This window comes from Acomys minous (assembly GCF_964271855.1).
Source record: "Acomys minous genome assembly, chromosome: 1".
NCBI lineage: Eukaryota > Metazoa > Chordata > Mammalia > Rodentia > Muridae > Acomys > Acomys minous.
In genome coordinates, this window is record NC_140483.1 from 27,751,314 (window position 1) to 27,766,559 (window position 15,246).

General features: G+C 44.6%; 1 protein-coding gene across 2 annotated transcripts in view; it reads right to left on the bottom strand.

Moving 5' to 3' along the window:
* Positions 1-15,246, bottom strand: part of ADCY10 (adenylate cyclase 10) — an 84,726-nt gene that overhangs the window by 22,283 nt on the left and 47,197 nt on the right. For both annotated transcript variants that reach the window (XM_084790018.1, XM_084790017.1), the window contains 7 exons: positions 14,752-14,944; positions 12,955-13,041; positions 11,071-11,345; positions 8,023-8,159; positions 6,289-6,414; positions 3,813-4,091; positions 3,262-3,552 (listed from right to left, as the gene is read on the bottom strand). In XM_084790018.1, the coding sequence (XP_084646144.1) occupies positions 3,262-3,552; positions 3,813-4,091; positions 6,289-6,414; positions 8,023-8,159; positions 11,071-11,345; positions 12,955-13,041; positions 14,752-14,944 (1,388 nt within the window). The remainder of the gene's footprint in view (positions 1-3,261; positions 3,553-3,812; positions 4,092-6,288; positions 6,415-8,022; positions 8,160-11,070; positions 11,346-12,954; positions 13,042-14,751; positions 14,945-15,246) is intronic.

Below are 15,246 nucleotides of genomic sequence, written 5' to 3' on the forward strand. Positions count from 1 at the left end.
AGAAAAGGTCTCTTGTAGCCCAGGCTGGCTTTTCACTTGCTGTCGAACCAATGATGACCTCAAACTCCTGCCCCCCCTGCCCTCATCTTCCAGGTATCGGGATTACAAGCATGTGCAACACCTAGCTTAGATTTGTAATGGTAATAATTATATTTTCAATTGAAACAATGTAATGCCGAGGATAAAAAAAAGAGTAGTAGTCAGCACTCTTTGTCAGTCATGTACACCTCTCTGACATGGCACTTGCCTTGGCAGGATGAGACCTATCACTGATATCTCATCTTCTCTGTGCCCAAGCCCTTGGAGGACTTCACTCTAAGGCCTTCTTCTTTTACATTTATTTAATTATGGGATGTATGTGACACAGTGTGCATGAAGAAGTTTGCGGAAGGAATTTTAATTCAGAACATGGCTGCTCTGGCAACAGATCGCATCCAAACACTTTCTAGGTCTGTATGATCCAGTTAGAATACAAACAGGCCTTTAATCCAGGAGACAGAGGCAAGCAGATCTGAGTTCAAGGCCAGCCTGATACAGAGAAAAGTTTCCGGCAAAAAAAAGCTTAGGTCCAGGTGTGGTGGTACATGCCTTTAATCCCAAACAATGAAGGCAAAGTTGGTTTGTAGAAGGAAGCACCCATGTTTGGAAGTGATGTTTAATTGAGTGGCAGAAAAAGTGACAAATTAGAGAAACATTTGACAGAGCATCACAAGAAGAGAGAGGAAAGGGAAGCTGTTTAATAGGGCAGTGCAGAGGGAGGGGGCAGTTTTACCAGGAAGAGTTTTACAGAGAGAGGTTGAATGAGAGAACAATCTAGACACAGGTGAAGACAGAATGAGCCAGGGAATGAGAAAGAGCCAGAAGATTAGAAAAGATTGCTGGAGTTAGAGCAATTCAGAGGCTGATAGACAAGCCAGATTGAATAAGGTAGGAGAAGAGTTTGAGCCAGAACAGCTGAGTTGAACCAGCCAGCTATGAGCTCAGAAAGAACAAGAAAGGGTGAGCTTATTCAGCAGTAAGTCAGAGGCTAAAAACATTCTAGGCCTAGGTTAGATTGTGCAGAGGCTAGAAGCTTCCAGGACTAGGCCTAGGCTAGCAGACATACGCAGTAATCCCCAGAGACAACAATTGTACAGGCAATTGAAATTTCCTTTTACATACACTACTGCAGGCAGCGCTGCTCTAGACTTGACTACCAGTAAACATCTTACTCTATCCATGAAAATTCAATGTTATAACATAGCTACTATAATTTATGGTCCTTTGCCCTCAGGGATGATCTTGGGAAGTAGTGGATTGACTTCCCAAGGATTCATAGTGCATTCAGGAATTATAGATGAAGACTTTGGAGGATAAATTAAAATGATGGCCTATGTAAAGAGAGATGCAATTTAACACAGGTGATAGATTGCTCCGCGGCTGCTGTTTCTCTGTATCAAAGGCAAAGCCGCTCCAGTAGAAGGAATAGGAAGGTTTGAAAACAGAGAGGAAAAGTTTTAAAAACCAAAAAGAGTATCAATAGTGCTCTGTTAGCCTTAAATTTTCTGAATGATAATGAGAAAGGAGCAGCAGCACCTGAGAGCACTCTGTTATAGAGAAGAAAAAAAAACACAACCAAAACCAAAACCAAAACCAACAACTGTGGAATTAAATTAACCTATGTAGTAGAAGGATGTGTTAAGCAGTGAATGTTTTGCATTGGGAATGTGGATTTGCTTATATTTCACAGAAAATGAAAAGCTGTGGATATCATCAAAACTTAAAAAGATTAGAAACGAGCAGGGGAGCTCTCCTGAAAACCTCAGCCACTGACCCAAAAAGTGCTTAGTTCGTTGAAAATATCTCTGTTTAGCCGGGCGTGGTGGCGCACGCCTTTAATCCTAGCACTCGGGAGGCAGAGGCAGGCGGATCACTGTGAGTTCAAGGCCAGCCTGGTCTACAAAGTGAGTCCAGGACAGCCAGGGATACACAGAGAAACCCTGTCTCAAAAAACCAAAAAAAAAGAAAAAGAAAAAAAAAAGAAAATATCTCTGTTTATAATTTCCTGCCACGCCCAGCATAATCAGTGACTTAAAACAGAAAGGGGGAAATGTAATGAGAATTTTGGAATTTTGGTATCTTCAAAAAACACAGAAATACAAGAATATGTTTTTGTTTTAGTATCAGATGTCGGGACACTATGATTTGCCTTGTCATCTAGCAGAGGCATGGTTTTGACAGCTGAGGATAGTTTCTGTGATTGTGTGACATTTCTAGGAATTTTTCAGAGGGTATATAAATACTGAATGCCCATAGGTGGGGTTGGTGGTTGGTGGTCATTTGGTATGGTGTGTGTGTGGTGTGTGTGTGTGTGTGTGTGTGTGTGTGTGTGTGTGTGTGTGGTGTACTTTGTTAGTAGTCATTATCAAAGAAGAAACAGGAACAAAAAAATCAGATTCAAGGATCTCTCTCTCTCTTTCTCCCTCTCTCCTTTTCCTCTCTCCTTCTTTCTCTCCTATCTAGTGATGTAGTGTGGCACTGGGAAGATAAAGGGTAGGAAAAAGAAAGTAGAAAAGACAGGCTACAGAGTCTGAAGGGAAGTATCCTGTATGAATGGAAAATGTTTCTCCTACAAGTCATAGGTTGTTAAACAGAAATGCCAGTACCAGGTGTGAGATACCTCCTTAGGGTCGGCAAGGGCCCAGAGTGACTCCTCCAAACCCAACACAGGCTATTTCCATTGGTTTGCAGGACACAGATAACAAAACTGGGACCAAGGTGGAAACCTCCACCCTGCTGGATAACTTTCACAGTACCTAAAGGTGCTGCAATATAAACCTCTGAAGGAGAAAAGTCAACAACAGACTCATCCAGCGAGGAAAATACAAACCTGCCAAAAAGGATGAGCCCACTGGTGTAACAGTGGCGTGAATGCTAGGTAATCAACCACTTTCTGATTAGATTTAAGAACTGCTCCACAAGAGGAATTTATTCCTGGTACTGGAAATCTAGTCAAATTCCATCCCTTGCTGTGAGACATTTTGATTTTAGCTCAGCTGCACTTCATTTGCCAGAGCCCTGGATGAAAGTCACAGTGAGGGGGACTCTGCTACCCCAGGTGCACTACAGGCTCTTCCCTGCACTGTGGACCTATGACAATGTTTGTATCCCAAACCCGGAAGGCCTTGAAGCCTTTAAGGCCCAGACCCAATCCATAAAGATCTTAATCTCCAAGACTTCCCAAATAGAGTTGGGATTGGCTAGAAGCGAAGTAAATCTTACTTTTAAATCCTTGGGACTTTGCCATCCTCGTGACAGTATCCATATCCAAAGCGTTGAGTCGAATGTCCACTATGAAATGGTGGTAAGGAATGAAGTCCCTGTTTCTGCAGTGGTTGCAACGGTGGGCACTTTCCTCCAAAAAGCGGGCACATTTCAAATGCAAGACTTTCTTCTGGTCCTTCAGCCACAGTTCATAGGCTGTTTTCTGCATTATAGGTCTGCAGAACCGAAGGATGCAGCACTCAATCACTTCGCCTTCCCTTTCGCGGAGCTCCTCCTCTTCACCGTGAGCTAGAAGGGACGAGAAGGGCTTTCAGCCAGGCAGCAAATCGCTTTCCTAACAAATGTCAGTTCTTCATTTCTGGTAGGTTTTTTTTTTCTCCCCCCTTCATTTTTGTGATATCAGGCCTTGAACCCAGGGCATCGTGCATGCTAGCGTAGTGCCCTACCTCTCAACTACACCTCCAGGCCTCTCACTCTAGAAATGCCTCTGACTAAGGGGGGAAAAAAAACAAAACAAAAACATTCTTTTTCCAGGTGCTACTACTCACCTAATCCCGCAATGGGCTTTAGGGACATAGAGCGATAATGAACCTCAACTGTGGCCACATTTTGTTTTAAGGCTAGTTCAAGATCTTTGCTACTCCGGAAGCAATGAAAAACATTCGCTTGCACTAGGGTGGCCAGGGCCTTGATCAGTGTCTTCATGTTCCAGCAAGGGAGAATCTCAAACAGCAGCTCTGTGGTGAAGGTTAGGCCAATGATGGCAGCGCATCTCACCAGCATCTGATGGGAAAGGCTCATACTGTCCAGCAGGACCAGAGAGATTTCTGTGGGTGGAAAGCCACACAGTAGGACATTATCAGATGCGTTCTAGAGATGGACACCAGCCCTGAGCTTCTTGTCTGTGAAAAACCTAGGCAAGCCAATTGCTTAGTGCCAGCTTATAGATACCCCTTATGCTGGGACTATTTGAGATACAGTTCCTATGCTCATATATATATATATATGACATGAGTAAAATGGATCTTGGGGCGTTGTGGTTTAGTGTTAAAGGGTGATGAAGATGTGTGAGGAGAAGTCTCAGGAGGCCACAGCAGTCAGGGCTCCCGGCCCTGTGCTCCGAAGGCTTCTCCAGCTCCCCCTTTGTCTTCATCACTGGCTCTTCTTCTCCCTGGACCTGCTCAGCAGTAAGCACACGGGTCTCTCTATCTGTTCAAGAGGTTCATTTATTCTTAACTGACAATGTATGACACTTCATTCTTTGTGTATGTGTATGTATGTCTGTTTGTGTGTGTATACATATTTTGTGTACATATATATATACACATGCTTGTCTGTGTGTGTGCACTCTGAGTCCACAGTGAGAGTCTTCCTCTATCACTCTTCACCATACTGGTTTTTATTTTATTTTTAATTTTATTTGGTTTTTCAAGACAGGGCTTCTCTGTTTAAACGAGCCCTGGCTGTTCTGGACTCGCTTTGTAGACCAGGCTGCCCTCCAGTTCACAGAGATCTGCCTCCCTCTGCCTCTGAGTGCAGGGATTAAAGGTGTGTGCCACCACGCCCAGTTTACCTTATTTATTTTTAAAGATATGTTATTTATTTATTTATTTGCTTTTTTTGTTTGGTTGGTTTGGTTTGGTTTTGAGTCAGGGTTTCTCTGTGAAGCCCTTGCTATTCTGGACTTGCTTTGTAGACCAGGCTGGTCTTGAATTCACAGATTTTTTTTTTCTTTTTTTCCCAGATGGTTTTTTATTTATGTGTATGTGTTTGCTCACATACGTACAGATGCTCATGGAAGCCAGAAAAGGGTAAAAATCCCCTAAAGCTAGAGTTACAGTCAGTTGTGAGCCACCTAATGTGGGTGCCAGGAACTGAACTTGGGTCCTCTGGAAATCCAGCAATCACTCTTCATCTCCGAGTTATCTCTTTGGTCTCCCCACCCCTTTTCTTGAGACAGGGTCTCTCTATGTAGTCCTGACTTTCCAACTTGGTCTCAAACTCATAGAGATCTTCCTGTCTCTGTCTCCCAGGTGCTGGCATTAAAGATGTACACCACTACACGCAGCCAGGTCTGTGATGGTTTGAACGAGAACGGCCCCACAGACTCATATGTTAGTCTCCAGTTGGTGGCACTGCTTGGGAAGGGTTAGAAGATGTGGCCTTGTAGGAGGAGGGGTGTCACTGAGGGCAGGCTTTGAGATTTCGCAAGCCCATGTCATTCCCAGTTAGCTCTCTGTCTCCTGCTTACAGAGAAGGGTGTAAGTTCTCAGCTATTGCTCTTAATGCCATGTCATGCCAGCCTGCTGCCTTGCTCCCCACTGTGATGGCCATGGGCTCCGACCCTCTACAAAAAACCAGCCCAGGATTGAATGTTTTCTTTTATGAATTGCCTTGGCCATGGTGTTTTGTTATGGCAACAGAAAAATAATGTAGACTTTTTTTTCCCCCCACAGAACCTGACACTCTCCAATAAGTCTCAGGGAGCCCCCTATCTTTACCGCACCCCCCCCCCCGCCCACTGCCTCCCCAGTGCTGGGACTAAAACCATATGCCGCCATGCCTGGTTTTTTCAAAAGTGGGTTCTAGAGATTGAACTTGGGTCCTTCCTTATGCCTGTACAACGAGCACTTTACCCACTGAGCCACCTCCCTGCTCTTCACACGTCACTCTTTTATGCATGTGAATTGCATTTGTTCAAGCCCGAGGTTGTGCAGAGGGAAGGAGGCAGCCAACTAGAGGGAGAAAACCCGAGCCCGCTGTGCAGCTTGCCTACCACATGGGGCAGTGTACAAGTGTTTTTTGTTTTATTTATTTATTTATTTATTTATTTTTATGTGAAAGACACCAATGAATACTAGGTTATTCCTCTTCTTTTTTTTCCAGTCAGTCTACAGTGGATCCTACCTAATCAACCCTATGTGTCAGTAGACTTTGTTAGTGCCTTTCTCTAGACAGTCATCCTAGAAGAGGCAGAAGTAAAAGTCTATTGGAAAAAATGCATGCAAGTTCAATTTTCTTCACCTTTTAGCGATGCTGGAGGTGACAAATTCTTTAGTCTGACACCACTTGAAAGGTAACAGACTTCTGTACGCCCCTCAGATATGGAAGTATAAAGATGCATGTCTTCCGTTGGCCTAACAGAGTGCTCTATGGGGAGGCAAGAGGGAAGCAAAGTGGAGAGTCATTCTCCTGTCGTTAAAGTCTGATTTCCCTGAAAGACTAAGCAGATGTTCTAGAACATCTTACTGTATGTTCCTTTCCCACCCTCCAAGACAAGAATTACTACTATTGGTATCTCTGTAGCACTTTTACTTTTCCATCCTATCACATATAGTAATATGCTGGCTTGTAGTCCCACTGGGCTTTTTTGGACATGGCTATGACCAGAGGGAGATTTAAAATGGTGAGGTTTGAGAATAAACATGCCTAGTAACTCTGTGTGCCCAATACTCCAAAATGTTTATCCCTTATGTCATTCATATAACACTTGGTGGGTGAGGTGCAAATATAAAGGTGAATATAGTCAAGTTGCCTCATCTCCTGAAGGCATAAAGCATGCACTCAAAGATTGCCAGGAAGTGAACAGCTTGTCAGTGAGCACAAACAGGAAGTACCAGAGACACTTCATACTAATTATTTACTTGTTTATTTTGTTGTTGTTTGTTTGTTTGTTTTTTGGGCGCTTTTTGTTTTTTGTGACAGGGCTTCTTTGCGTAGTCTTGGCTGTCCTGGACTTGCTTTGTAGACCAGCCTGGCCTCAAACTCACAGAGATCCATCTGCCTCTTCCTCTTAAGTGCTGAAATTAAAGGCGTGTGCCACCATTGCTGGCCTTTGTTTTTCAAGGCAAGGTTTCTCTGTGTAACAGCCCTGACTGTCCTAGAACTCTCTTTATAGACCAGGCTGACCTTGAACTCACAGAGATCTGCCTGCCTCTGCCTCTTAAGAGCTGGGATTAAAGGTGTGGTGCCTCTATTGTACTGGCTGGCTTTATATCAACTTGACATAAGCAAAATCCATCAGAGAGGAAGGAGCCTCAACTGAGAAGATGCCTCCATAAGATCTGGCTATAAGGTATTTTCTTAATTAGTGGTCAGTGTGGGAGGTGGTCTCAACCTATTGTGGGTCCCATGCCTGGTTTGAGGCTCCTGGGTTTTATAAGAAAGCAAACTGAGAGAGCCATGTGAAGTAAGCCAGTAGGCAGCAACCTTCCATGGCCTCTGCACCAGCTTCTGCTTCCAGCCTCCTGCCCTGACAATGCTCCTGTCTTGACTTCCTTTGGTGATGAACAGCAATGTGGAAGCAGAAGCTGAATAAACCTTTTCCCTCTTCCAACTTGATTTTTGGTCACAGCCATAGAAATCCTAAGGCAAAGGCTTTCAACCCAACATGATCTGTGAGGGTGATCAGCATGAGTAATGCCCGCTTCCAGGCCTCTTGGTACGTAAAGCTATGAGGATAGAAATCCAAGGAACACCAGGAAGAGTGAGCAAGAGCTAACAAAGAATAACACATTGTTAGGAAAAAAAAAAGTCCAGTGAAAAGTTCAAAAAGACCATGACCAGGGCCCTTACATTTCCCCATGTTCTTCCCTGTCTACCAGCGGTGTACATTCTTTCGTGCAGCCAGGGAAGCCCAGGTTAGTTGAGTTTTCTTTCTTCCTATTTAGGACCTTAGATCTCGTGCCTTTCCACTCTCCTGAAAGCCCCGGGCCAAAAGACTTAGAGACAGACTAATGATGAGAAAAGGCTACTTACTGAAAAGGTTGTTCCAGGTCACATTTGTCTTTTCCTCAGACTCCGCTTGTTGAAAAACAAGAACTTTGTGGTGGTCGAGGTTTTTTAGCAGTTCTTCACAGTAGAAGGGAATCCCACAGCTCGCCTCCACCAGGTACCTGCAGAGACAACAAGGTGAAGAGGCCACAATTGTCAGTAAAGAACAGATTCTTCTCAGTGCCTGCAAACAGTCCACTCCCCCTCTCCACCTGCTTCAAGGTGGATTTCACGCTTGGAGACTGATGTTTCCCCTTTTTGTTGTCAGAGCTGAGGACCCTGCCAGGGAGCTACATCATTTCATAGTGTAAGTTATGAAAAAAATGTGTATGTTTCCAAAATTAAAACTACATAAGGCACATCCTTTGTCACCATATGGATGCTGGGATCAAACCCTGCCCTTTTGAAGAACAGCTAGCACTTCTTTTTTTTTTTTAAATATTTTTATTTTTAGTTTTAATTTATGTGCATTGGTGTGAGGGTGTCAGATCTTGGAGTTACCGACAGTTGTGAGCTGCCATGTGGGTGCTGGGAATTGAACCTGGGTCCTCTATCTCTCTGGCCCTTTTCTTACTTTTAAAAAAATTTTTTTATGTGACAGACACCAATGAATACTAGGTTATTCCTCTTTTTTTTTTTTTTTTTTTTTTTTTTTAGTCAGTCTACAGTGGATCCTAACCAACCCTCTGTGTCAGTAGATCTTTCTCATTCCCTTTTGTTATTACATGACAATCTATTGGATGGATTCACCCTACCTTACCAAACTTAACCAGTTAAGAGATGGATATTTGAGTTGTTCCCAGTGTTTTATTAATATAAGTAAGGCCTCATGGAAAACTTTGTCTGTATGTCATTTTTAAAAATCCATACACTTGCGATAGAGTCCAAGAAAATTTAGGATTGTAGATCAAGTGATAAGTTTGGCTGGGGGTGTACATCTCAGGGGAAATGCTTGCCCATGATGTTGAAAGGGCCTGAGAGCAGAAGAGAGAGAGAAGGAACATAGAGTGTTATTGTTCACACTTGTAATCTCAGCACTTGGGAGGATAAGGAAGGCAGATCCAAGTTCAAAGTCAGGCTGGACTACATAATAAGGTCTTGTCTGAAAAAGTTCCCAGAACATGGGCTAAAGGGATAACTCAGCAGGTAGGAATGATGTTGCATAAAGACCCGAATTCATTCCCCAGAACCCATGTAAAGAGCTTGGAGTGTTCGCACATGCAGCTAGGAGGGTTAATGTTACTTTCTAGCCTAGCTCTAGGTTCTGTGAGAGACCCTGCCTCAAGATAATAGATGGAGAATGACAGTGCAGGGCACCTGACATATGCCTCTGGCCTCTGTTACACATGGATGCACACACCGGCACACACATTCATCACACATACATATACATAACCCTTGACACACAGACACACAGACACACAGAGACACAGAGACACACACAGACACACAGACACACACACACACAAAACAAACTCAAATACAAAACATAGACATAATATTTATAGTTATAATACACACACATCTATCATACATATAATCACTGCCTCTGTGTGTGTGTGTGTGTGTGAGAGAGAGAGAGAGAGAGAGAGAGAGAGAGAGGGAGAGGGAGAGGGAGAGAGAGACAGAGAGAGAGGGAGAGAGAGAGAGAGAGAGAGAGAGAGAGAGAGAGAGAGAGAGGAAGAGAGAGAGAGGGAGAGAGAGAGAGAGAGGGAGAAATGTATTCCATGAATAAAATGAGCCTTGTTCCATGTGTCTTTCTTCTTGGAGTAGGGTACCTTAAATAGAAAGCCTTAGTGTTAAGAGTCTGTAATCCCAGCACTTAGGAAGCCAACACAGGGGGATTCCCACGAGGGCGGCTTAGTGAACATCAGGCCAACCAGGGCTGTATAGTAAGATTGTATTTCAAACAAATTGAAACAAAATGAAATGGGGGCGGGAAGCAGAGCAAAACAGAAGGGAATGATAGACACCAAAGTGTCCAGTAAACAACTAGCTAAAGAGCCACGGTCTCCTTGTTAACAGGGCTGCTGTCAAGATCCCAGTAGGAGAATCACTGACAACCTCAGAAGACACTCATAAGAGTCAGTTTTCAACATCTGCCTCATACTGAGAACCACACTACCAGCTGCACCCTGGCCAGCCAGCTAAGACCTTGCTGAGTGGCAGGTGTGGTGCACATGCCTTACCAACTTCTCTTTCCTGTCAGTTCCTAAACACACATGGCCATGCTCTTGATCACTGCTCATCAGAGAAGGTAGGCCCATGCCCAGCGTGATGACAGGAAAGCAGATTAACCAAGCAATGCTCGGGGAGGTATAATGGGGAGCCACATCAGGGAGCTAATCTACACACATCCATAGCACAAGCACTGAAATCATCATCTCAAGATACAGCCCGGCTCTGGGCTGGGGAGATGGCTCAGTTGGTGAAGGGCTTGCCGCATAAGCCAGAGGACCTGAGTTCAGATCCCAGGAACCGCATGCAAGCAGGGTGTGATAGTGTGCATCTGTAACTCCAGCTGTGGAGAGGCAGAAACAGGAGGGTTCCTAGGACTCACTGAACAAGCTAACTGAATCAATGAACTCCAGGTTTGGCGAGGGACCCTGGCTCAAAAATCAGGTGGAGGGCTGGAGAGATGGCTCAGCGGTTAAGAGCGCCGAGTTCAATTCCCAGCAACCACATGGTGGCTCATTAACTATCTATAATGTGATATGGCGCCCTCTTCTGGCTTGTAGGAGCACATGCAAGCAGAGCACTGTACATATAATAATAAATAAATAAATCTTTAAAAAACATCAGGTGGAGAACAATTGAGGACGGAAACCCGACATTAACCTTTGGCCTCCACATGTATCCACATGAACATATATATACAACACACACACACACACACACACACACACACACGGGGGGTGGGGGGGAGCGAGTGTGCGCACCAGCACAAGCCTTAGGGTTCTAAATGATAAAGTCCACATCTGAGGCATAACTGCAGGCGTCAAGACCTCGGGATAGTAGGAGGAGGTTACTTACAAGTCAAGCTCTCTGGGAATGCTGCTTACGCTGAGGTCAACACAGACCTTGTCACGGATTTCCTGGGGCTCCATGGTACCAAGCATGATATAGGTGGTGTTGCGGTTCCTCATTATGGCACTGGCAGCCGCACAGGGAATGTTGGTGAAGGGAGTCAGGGACATGACGATGAAGATGGGCATAGAATGGGTGAGCCTTTCTATGAAGGCCCAGGAGGCTCCATCCACGAACTGGGCCTCATCGATGATGAAAATAATCCTTTCTTCTCTCACGGTCTGGGAAAGGGAGAGAAGCAGAAACATGCTCGAAGACTCATATGTCTACTGGGTTTTATGGTTTGTACTGTGTAGACCAGGCTGGCCTCCAACTCAGAGATATACCTACCCATGTCTCCAGAGTGCTAGGATTAAAAATGTGCACCGCCAGCCTTTAATCTCAGCACGCAGGGAGGCAGAGGCAGGCAGATCACTGTGAGTTCAAGACCAGCCTGATCTACAAAGCCAGTCCAGGGCAGCCAAGGCTATACAGAGAAACCCTGTCTTGGAGGCATGGGTGGGAAGAAAAAAAAAAGTTGTGGTGTGCCACCACAACTACCTAATGGTGCCTTTAAAAAAAGGAAGCAATGAAGGAGGGAGGGAGAGAAGGAAAGAATGAAGCAAGGAAAGTAGAAAACAGAAAGCACTAAAGGTATGTGGTGGCACGTACCTGTGGTCCTAGCACTTGGGAGGTGGAGGCAGGAGGGTCAGGAAGGAGTGCCAGGCTACCTACCCTTCACTGTAACATGAGCGCAGCGTCAGCCTGAGCTACAAGAGATTCCTTTTCAAAACAAACAAAACACTACAGCATAGGTCCATGGTAAAGTGCATTTATAGTATGCCTAAAGCTGTGGGTTGGAGTCTTAGTTAAAACAAAAACAAAAACAATGTAAAGTTGTAGGATACATAGGGTTATGGAGCTATCTACAAACTCAAGGAAAAAAACAAAGCAAACCAAAACAACAAAAAAACAATGCTCATTATATACAAAATAGTGGATATGTCAGTGATCTTGGGGATCCTGGGGGTATGATATTTGTTCTACATATATTTAACAACATATATTTACCAAGCACCCTGGGCTAATAATGTGGTGTGAACACATTGCTGACCCTGCTGGTGTCTTATGCTATTTTGGTTTAAACTCTAGTATAGGTTACACTTTAAATAGACTGTGTTATCATTTTTCTTGTGTAGGCTACAACTAGTCTGAATTATTTACCCACTCATCAAACATTTAGTGTATATCTATTAGAGTTGTGCACAGCCTCCAGGTATTGGAGACATGCAATAGACTGTGAATGCAAATTCTTTTTGCCTCAGTCTCTCGGTCCTAGGATTCTGTGTGTACTACCGTGCTGGGAGTGTGTGTGTGTGTGTGTGTGTGTGAGTACAGTTGTCCACAGAGGTCAGAGATAGTGGCAGAGCTTGTGGAGCTGGAGTTGGGTGCTGGCATCTGAACTCAGGTCCTCTGCAAGAACAGGAAGATGACTTTTTTTTTTGAGACAGGGTTTCTCTGTGTAGCCTTGGCTGTGCTGGACTTGCTTTTAGACCAGGATGGTCTTGAATTCACAGAGAGCCACCTGCCTCTGCCTCCCTGAACGCTGGGATTACAGGCCTGCACCACCACATCCAGCTGAGTCATCTCTCCAGCTCCTCCATGTCTGAATTCTGAACAGACTCAGGTCAGGTTCTGGAGAATGGGGAGAAGGCAGCACTTCAAGGGTGTGGCTTTTCCATGTTTGCAAAGCACTTGCAAGCCCTTGGGGTCGGAGGCCTTGGGGCAGCTGGCTTTGGGCTCGTTTGCCTAGTTTTCTCCCCCAGTGGCTTGACTCGTGGATGCTCTTACTTGCTCCAAGATCTTCATAAACAGTGCTTCCAGCTGCTGTTGCTTCCGTAGTGTGCTCATCCTGGACATCTCCCGGGAAACAGGGAACTGTACGGACAGTGAGAGTGTTGAGCAGAGGGAAAGGGCATGGGGAGTGACTAACCACATGACTCCAAGCAAATCACTTCAGCTGCTCTGAAGCTCGGGATGCTCAAGTGCTAAGTCCCACAGTGCTCCCTCCACCCCAGCCTGAATCCTCCATGCCACAGAATATGCTAGTTAGGAAAGGAAAGGACACTGTCTATAAATGTGCCATCACTTTCGGGAACAGGGTGGCCTTGTGCCCTAGATCAATGGGGATAGCACAGTACAACTATGAAGGAAAGGGGACAAGTATATATACAAAATCACACAAATACACACAAAATATACAAATCAACAAATGGACATTTGGATTTTCCAAACTATAGTATTTTTAGATACGTTCATTGTTCACAAGAACATAGTACAAGGGCATGTGAAAGTCGCTCAGTGGTAGAGCAAATGCTTAGCATGTGTGAGGCCCTAAATCCAGCCTTAACTCCTATAACAACTAACTAACTAAATAAATGTAAATTAAAAATAATGTGTGGTGCTCAGTGTGTCCTGGGTTAGTTAATTCTCTAGACTTCAAAATCATTATGCTAAGCGTTTCTGTGTTATAAGGAATTGCATTATCATTTAGGTTTGCCTGAATGTCTTTAGGATTTGAAATACATCTTGCCTAAGCGATTAAAACCGTTTTTAAAGATTTATTTTATGTATGTGATGTTTTGCACGCATGCATGCCTGCTGCCCACAAAGATCAGAATAAGGTATGAGATCTCCCGGAACTGGAGTTACGAATGGTTGTGAGCTGCCATGTGGGGGCTGGGAACCGAACCCAGGTCTTCTGCAAGAGTAGCAAGTGCTCTTAACAAGGGAGTAATTTCTCTAGCCCTTTCACTCAGGGGATCTAAAATTTGTTTTTTAACTATTTATTTTAACTGTGTATCTGTATGTATTTATGTGTGGATTTGTGCACAGGAATGCAGGTACCCACAGAGGCCAGAAGAGGGCGTTGGATTTGTCGGGATCTGAAGTTAAAGACTTGGTTGTCAGCTGCCCATGTGGATTATGGGAACCAAAATCAGGTCCTCTGCACATGCTTTTAACTGATGAGCTCTCTAACCTCAGATAGCTTAGTTATTAATTTTTTTTTAATGAATATAAACACACCTTCAAGGAGGTTGGAGAGTAATTTTCTTATCAGTTGGATACTGCAGATGAGATAGTAGAGGTGTGCTGGGTAGTTTTATGTCAGCTTGACACAATTTAGGCTGGAGTTATCTGAGAGGAGAGAACCTCAATTGAGGAAATGCCTCCATAAGGTCAGGCTGCTGCAGGCGAGCCTGTAGGGCATTTTCTGAGTGATTGTGATGGGCCAGCAGTCCTGGGTTCTGCAAGCTATGAAAGGGCAAGGCAGGAAAGCAGCTCTCCTCTGCAGCCTCTGCATCAGCTCCTGCCCCCAGGTTCCTACTCTGAATTCCTGTCCTGATGTCCTTTGATGATGAACTATGATGTGGAAGTGTAAGCCAAATAAATCCTTTCCTCTCCACCTTGCTTCCGGTCATGGTGTTTCATCACAACATTAGTAACCCGGACTAAGACCCCCCCCCCAAAAAAAAAGGTCTTAGTCATGAAAGACACATGAAATCACAGAGCTTCAGGCACGAGTGTCTATGCTTGGCCCATGGCTTTATTCCCTGCCCTCCCAGGAGTCTAATACAAGCTAGTTACCTGAACATGGAAGATGTCATTAAGAAGACAGTGGAACTTAGCATCCAACAGCGTCTTGACTCTATTCTGAAGATTGGTCTGTCGTTCTTTGTAGTGTTTACAAGTATCCAGACCCAGTACATTAGCCATGAGTATCTGGATAGTATAAAAGTTTTGATGGAAGCTGACCTTAGTCAGTGCAATAGCAACAGCCCTGTTCATAAGACAGTGGAGAGTCAGGAGCGCATTTTAAGCACGGTTCCTGGAGATAACAAAGGCTGGAGTGTGCGGTATATAGACCGTGCCACCAGGGGAACTGGCATGGAACGGACAAGGTGGAGCGTGTTCAAACCCCAGAAATCTCAAACTTGAGATCATCGACAGGAGTAAGAACTGCTCCCTCCCTGTTCCGAGCCGGCACGCCCTGGCACACACGCATCTTTGCAATTCTCCAGGTAGTCATGTAGCCCAGCAGCTGGATCTTAGCTCCAGCCAATGAGATGCGGTCCGCCCAGA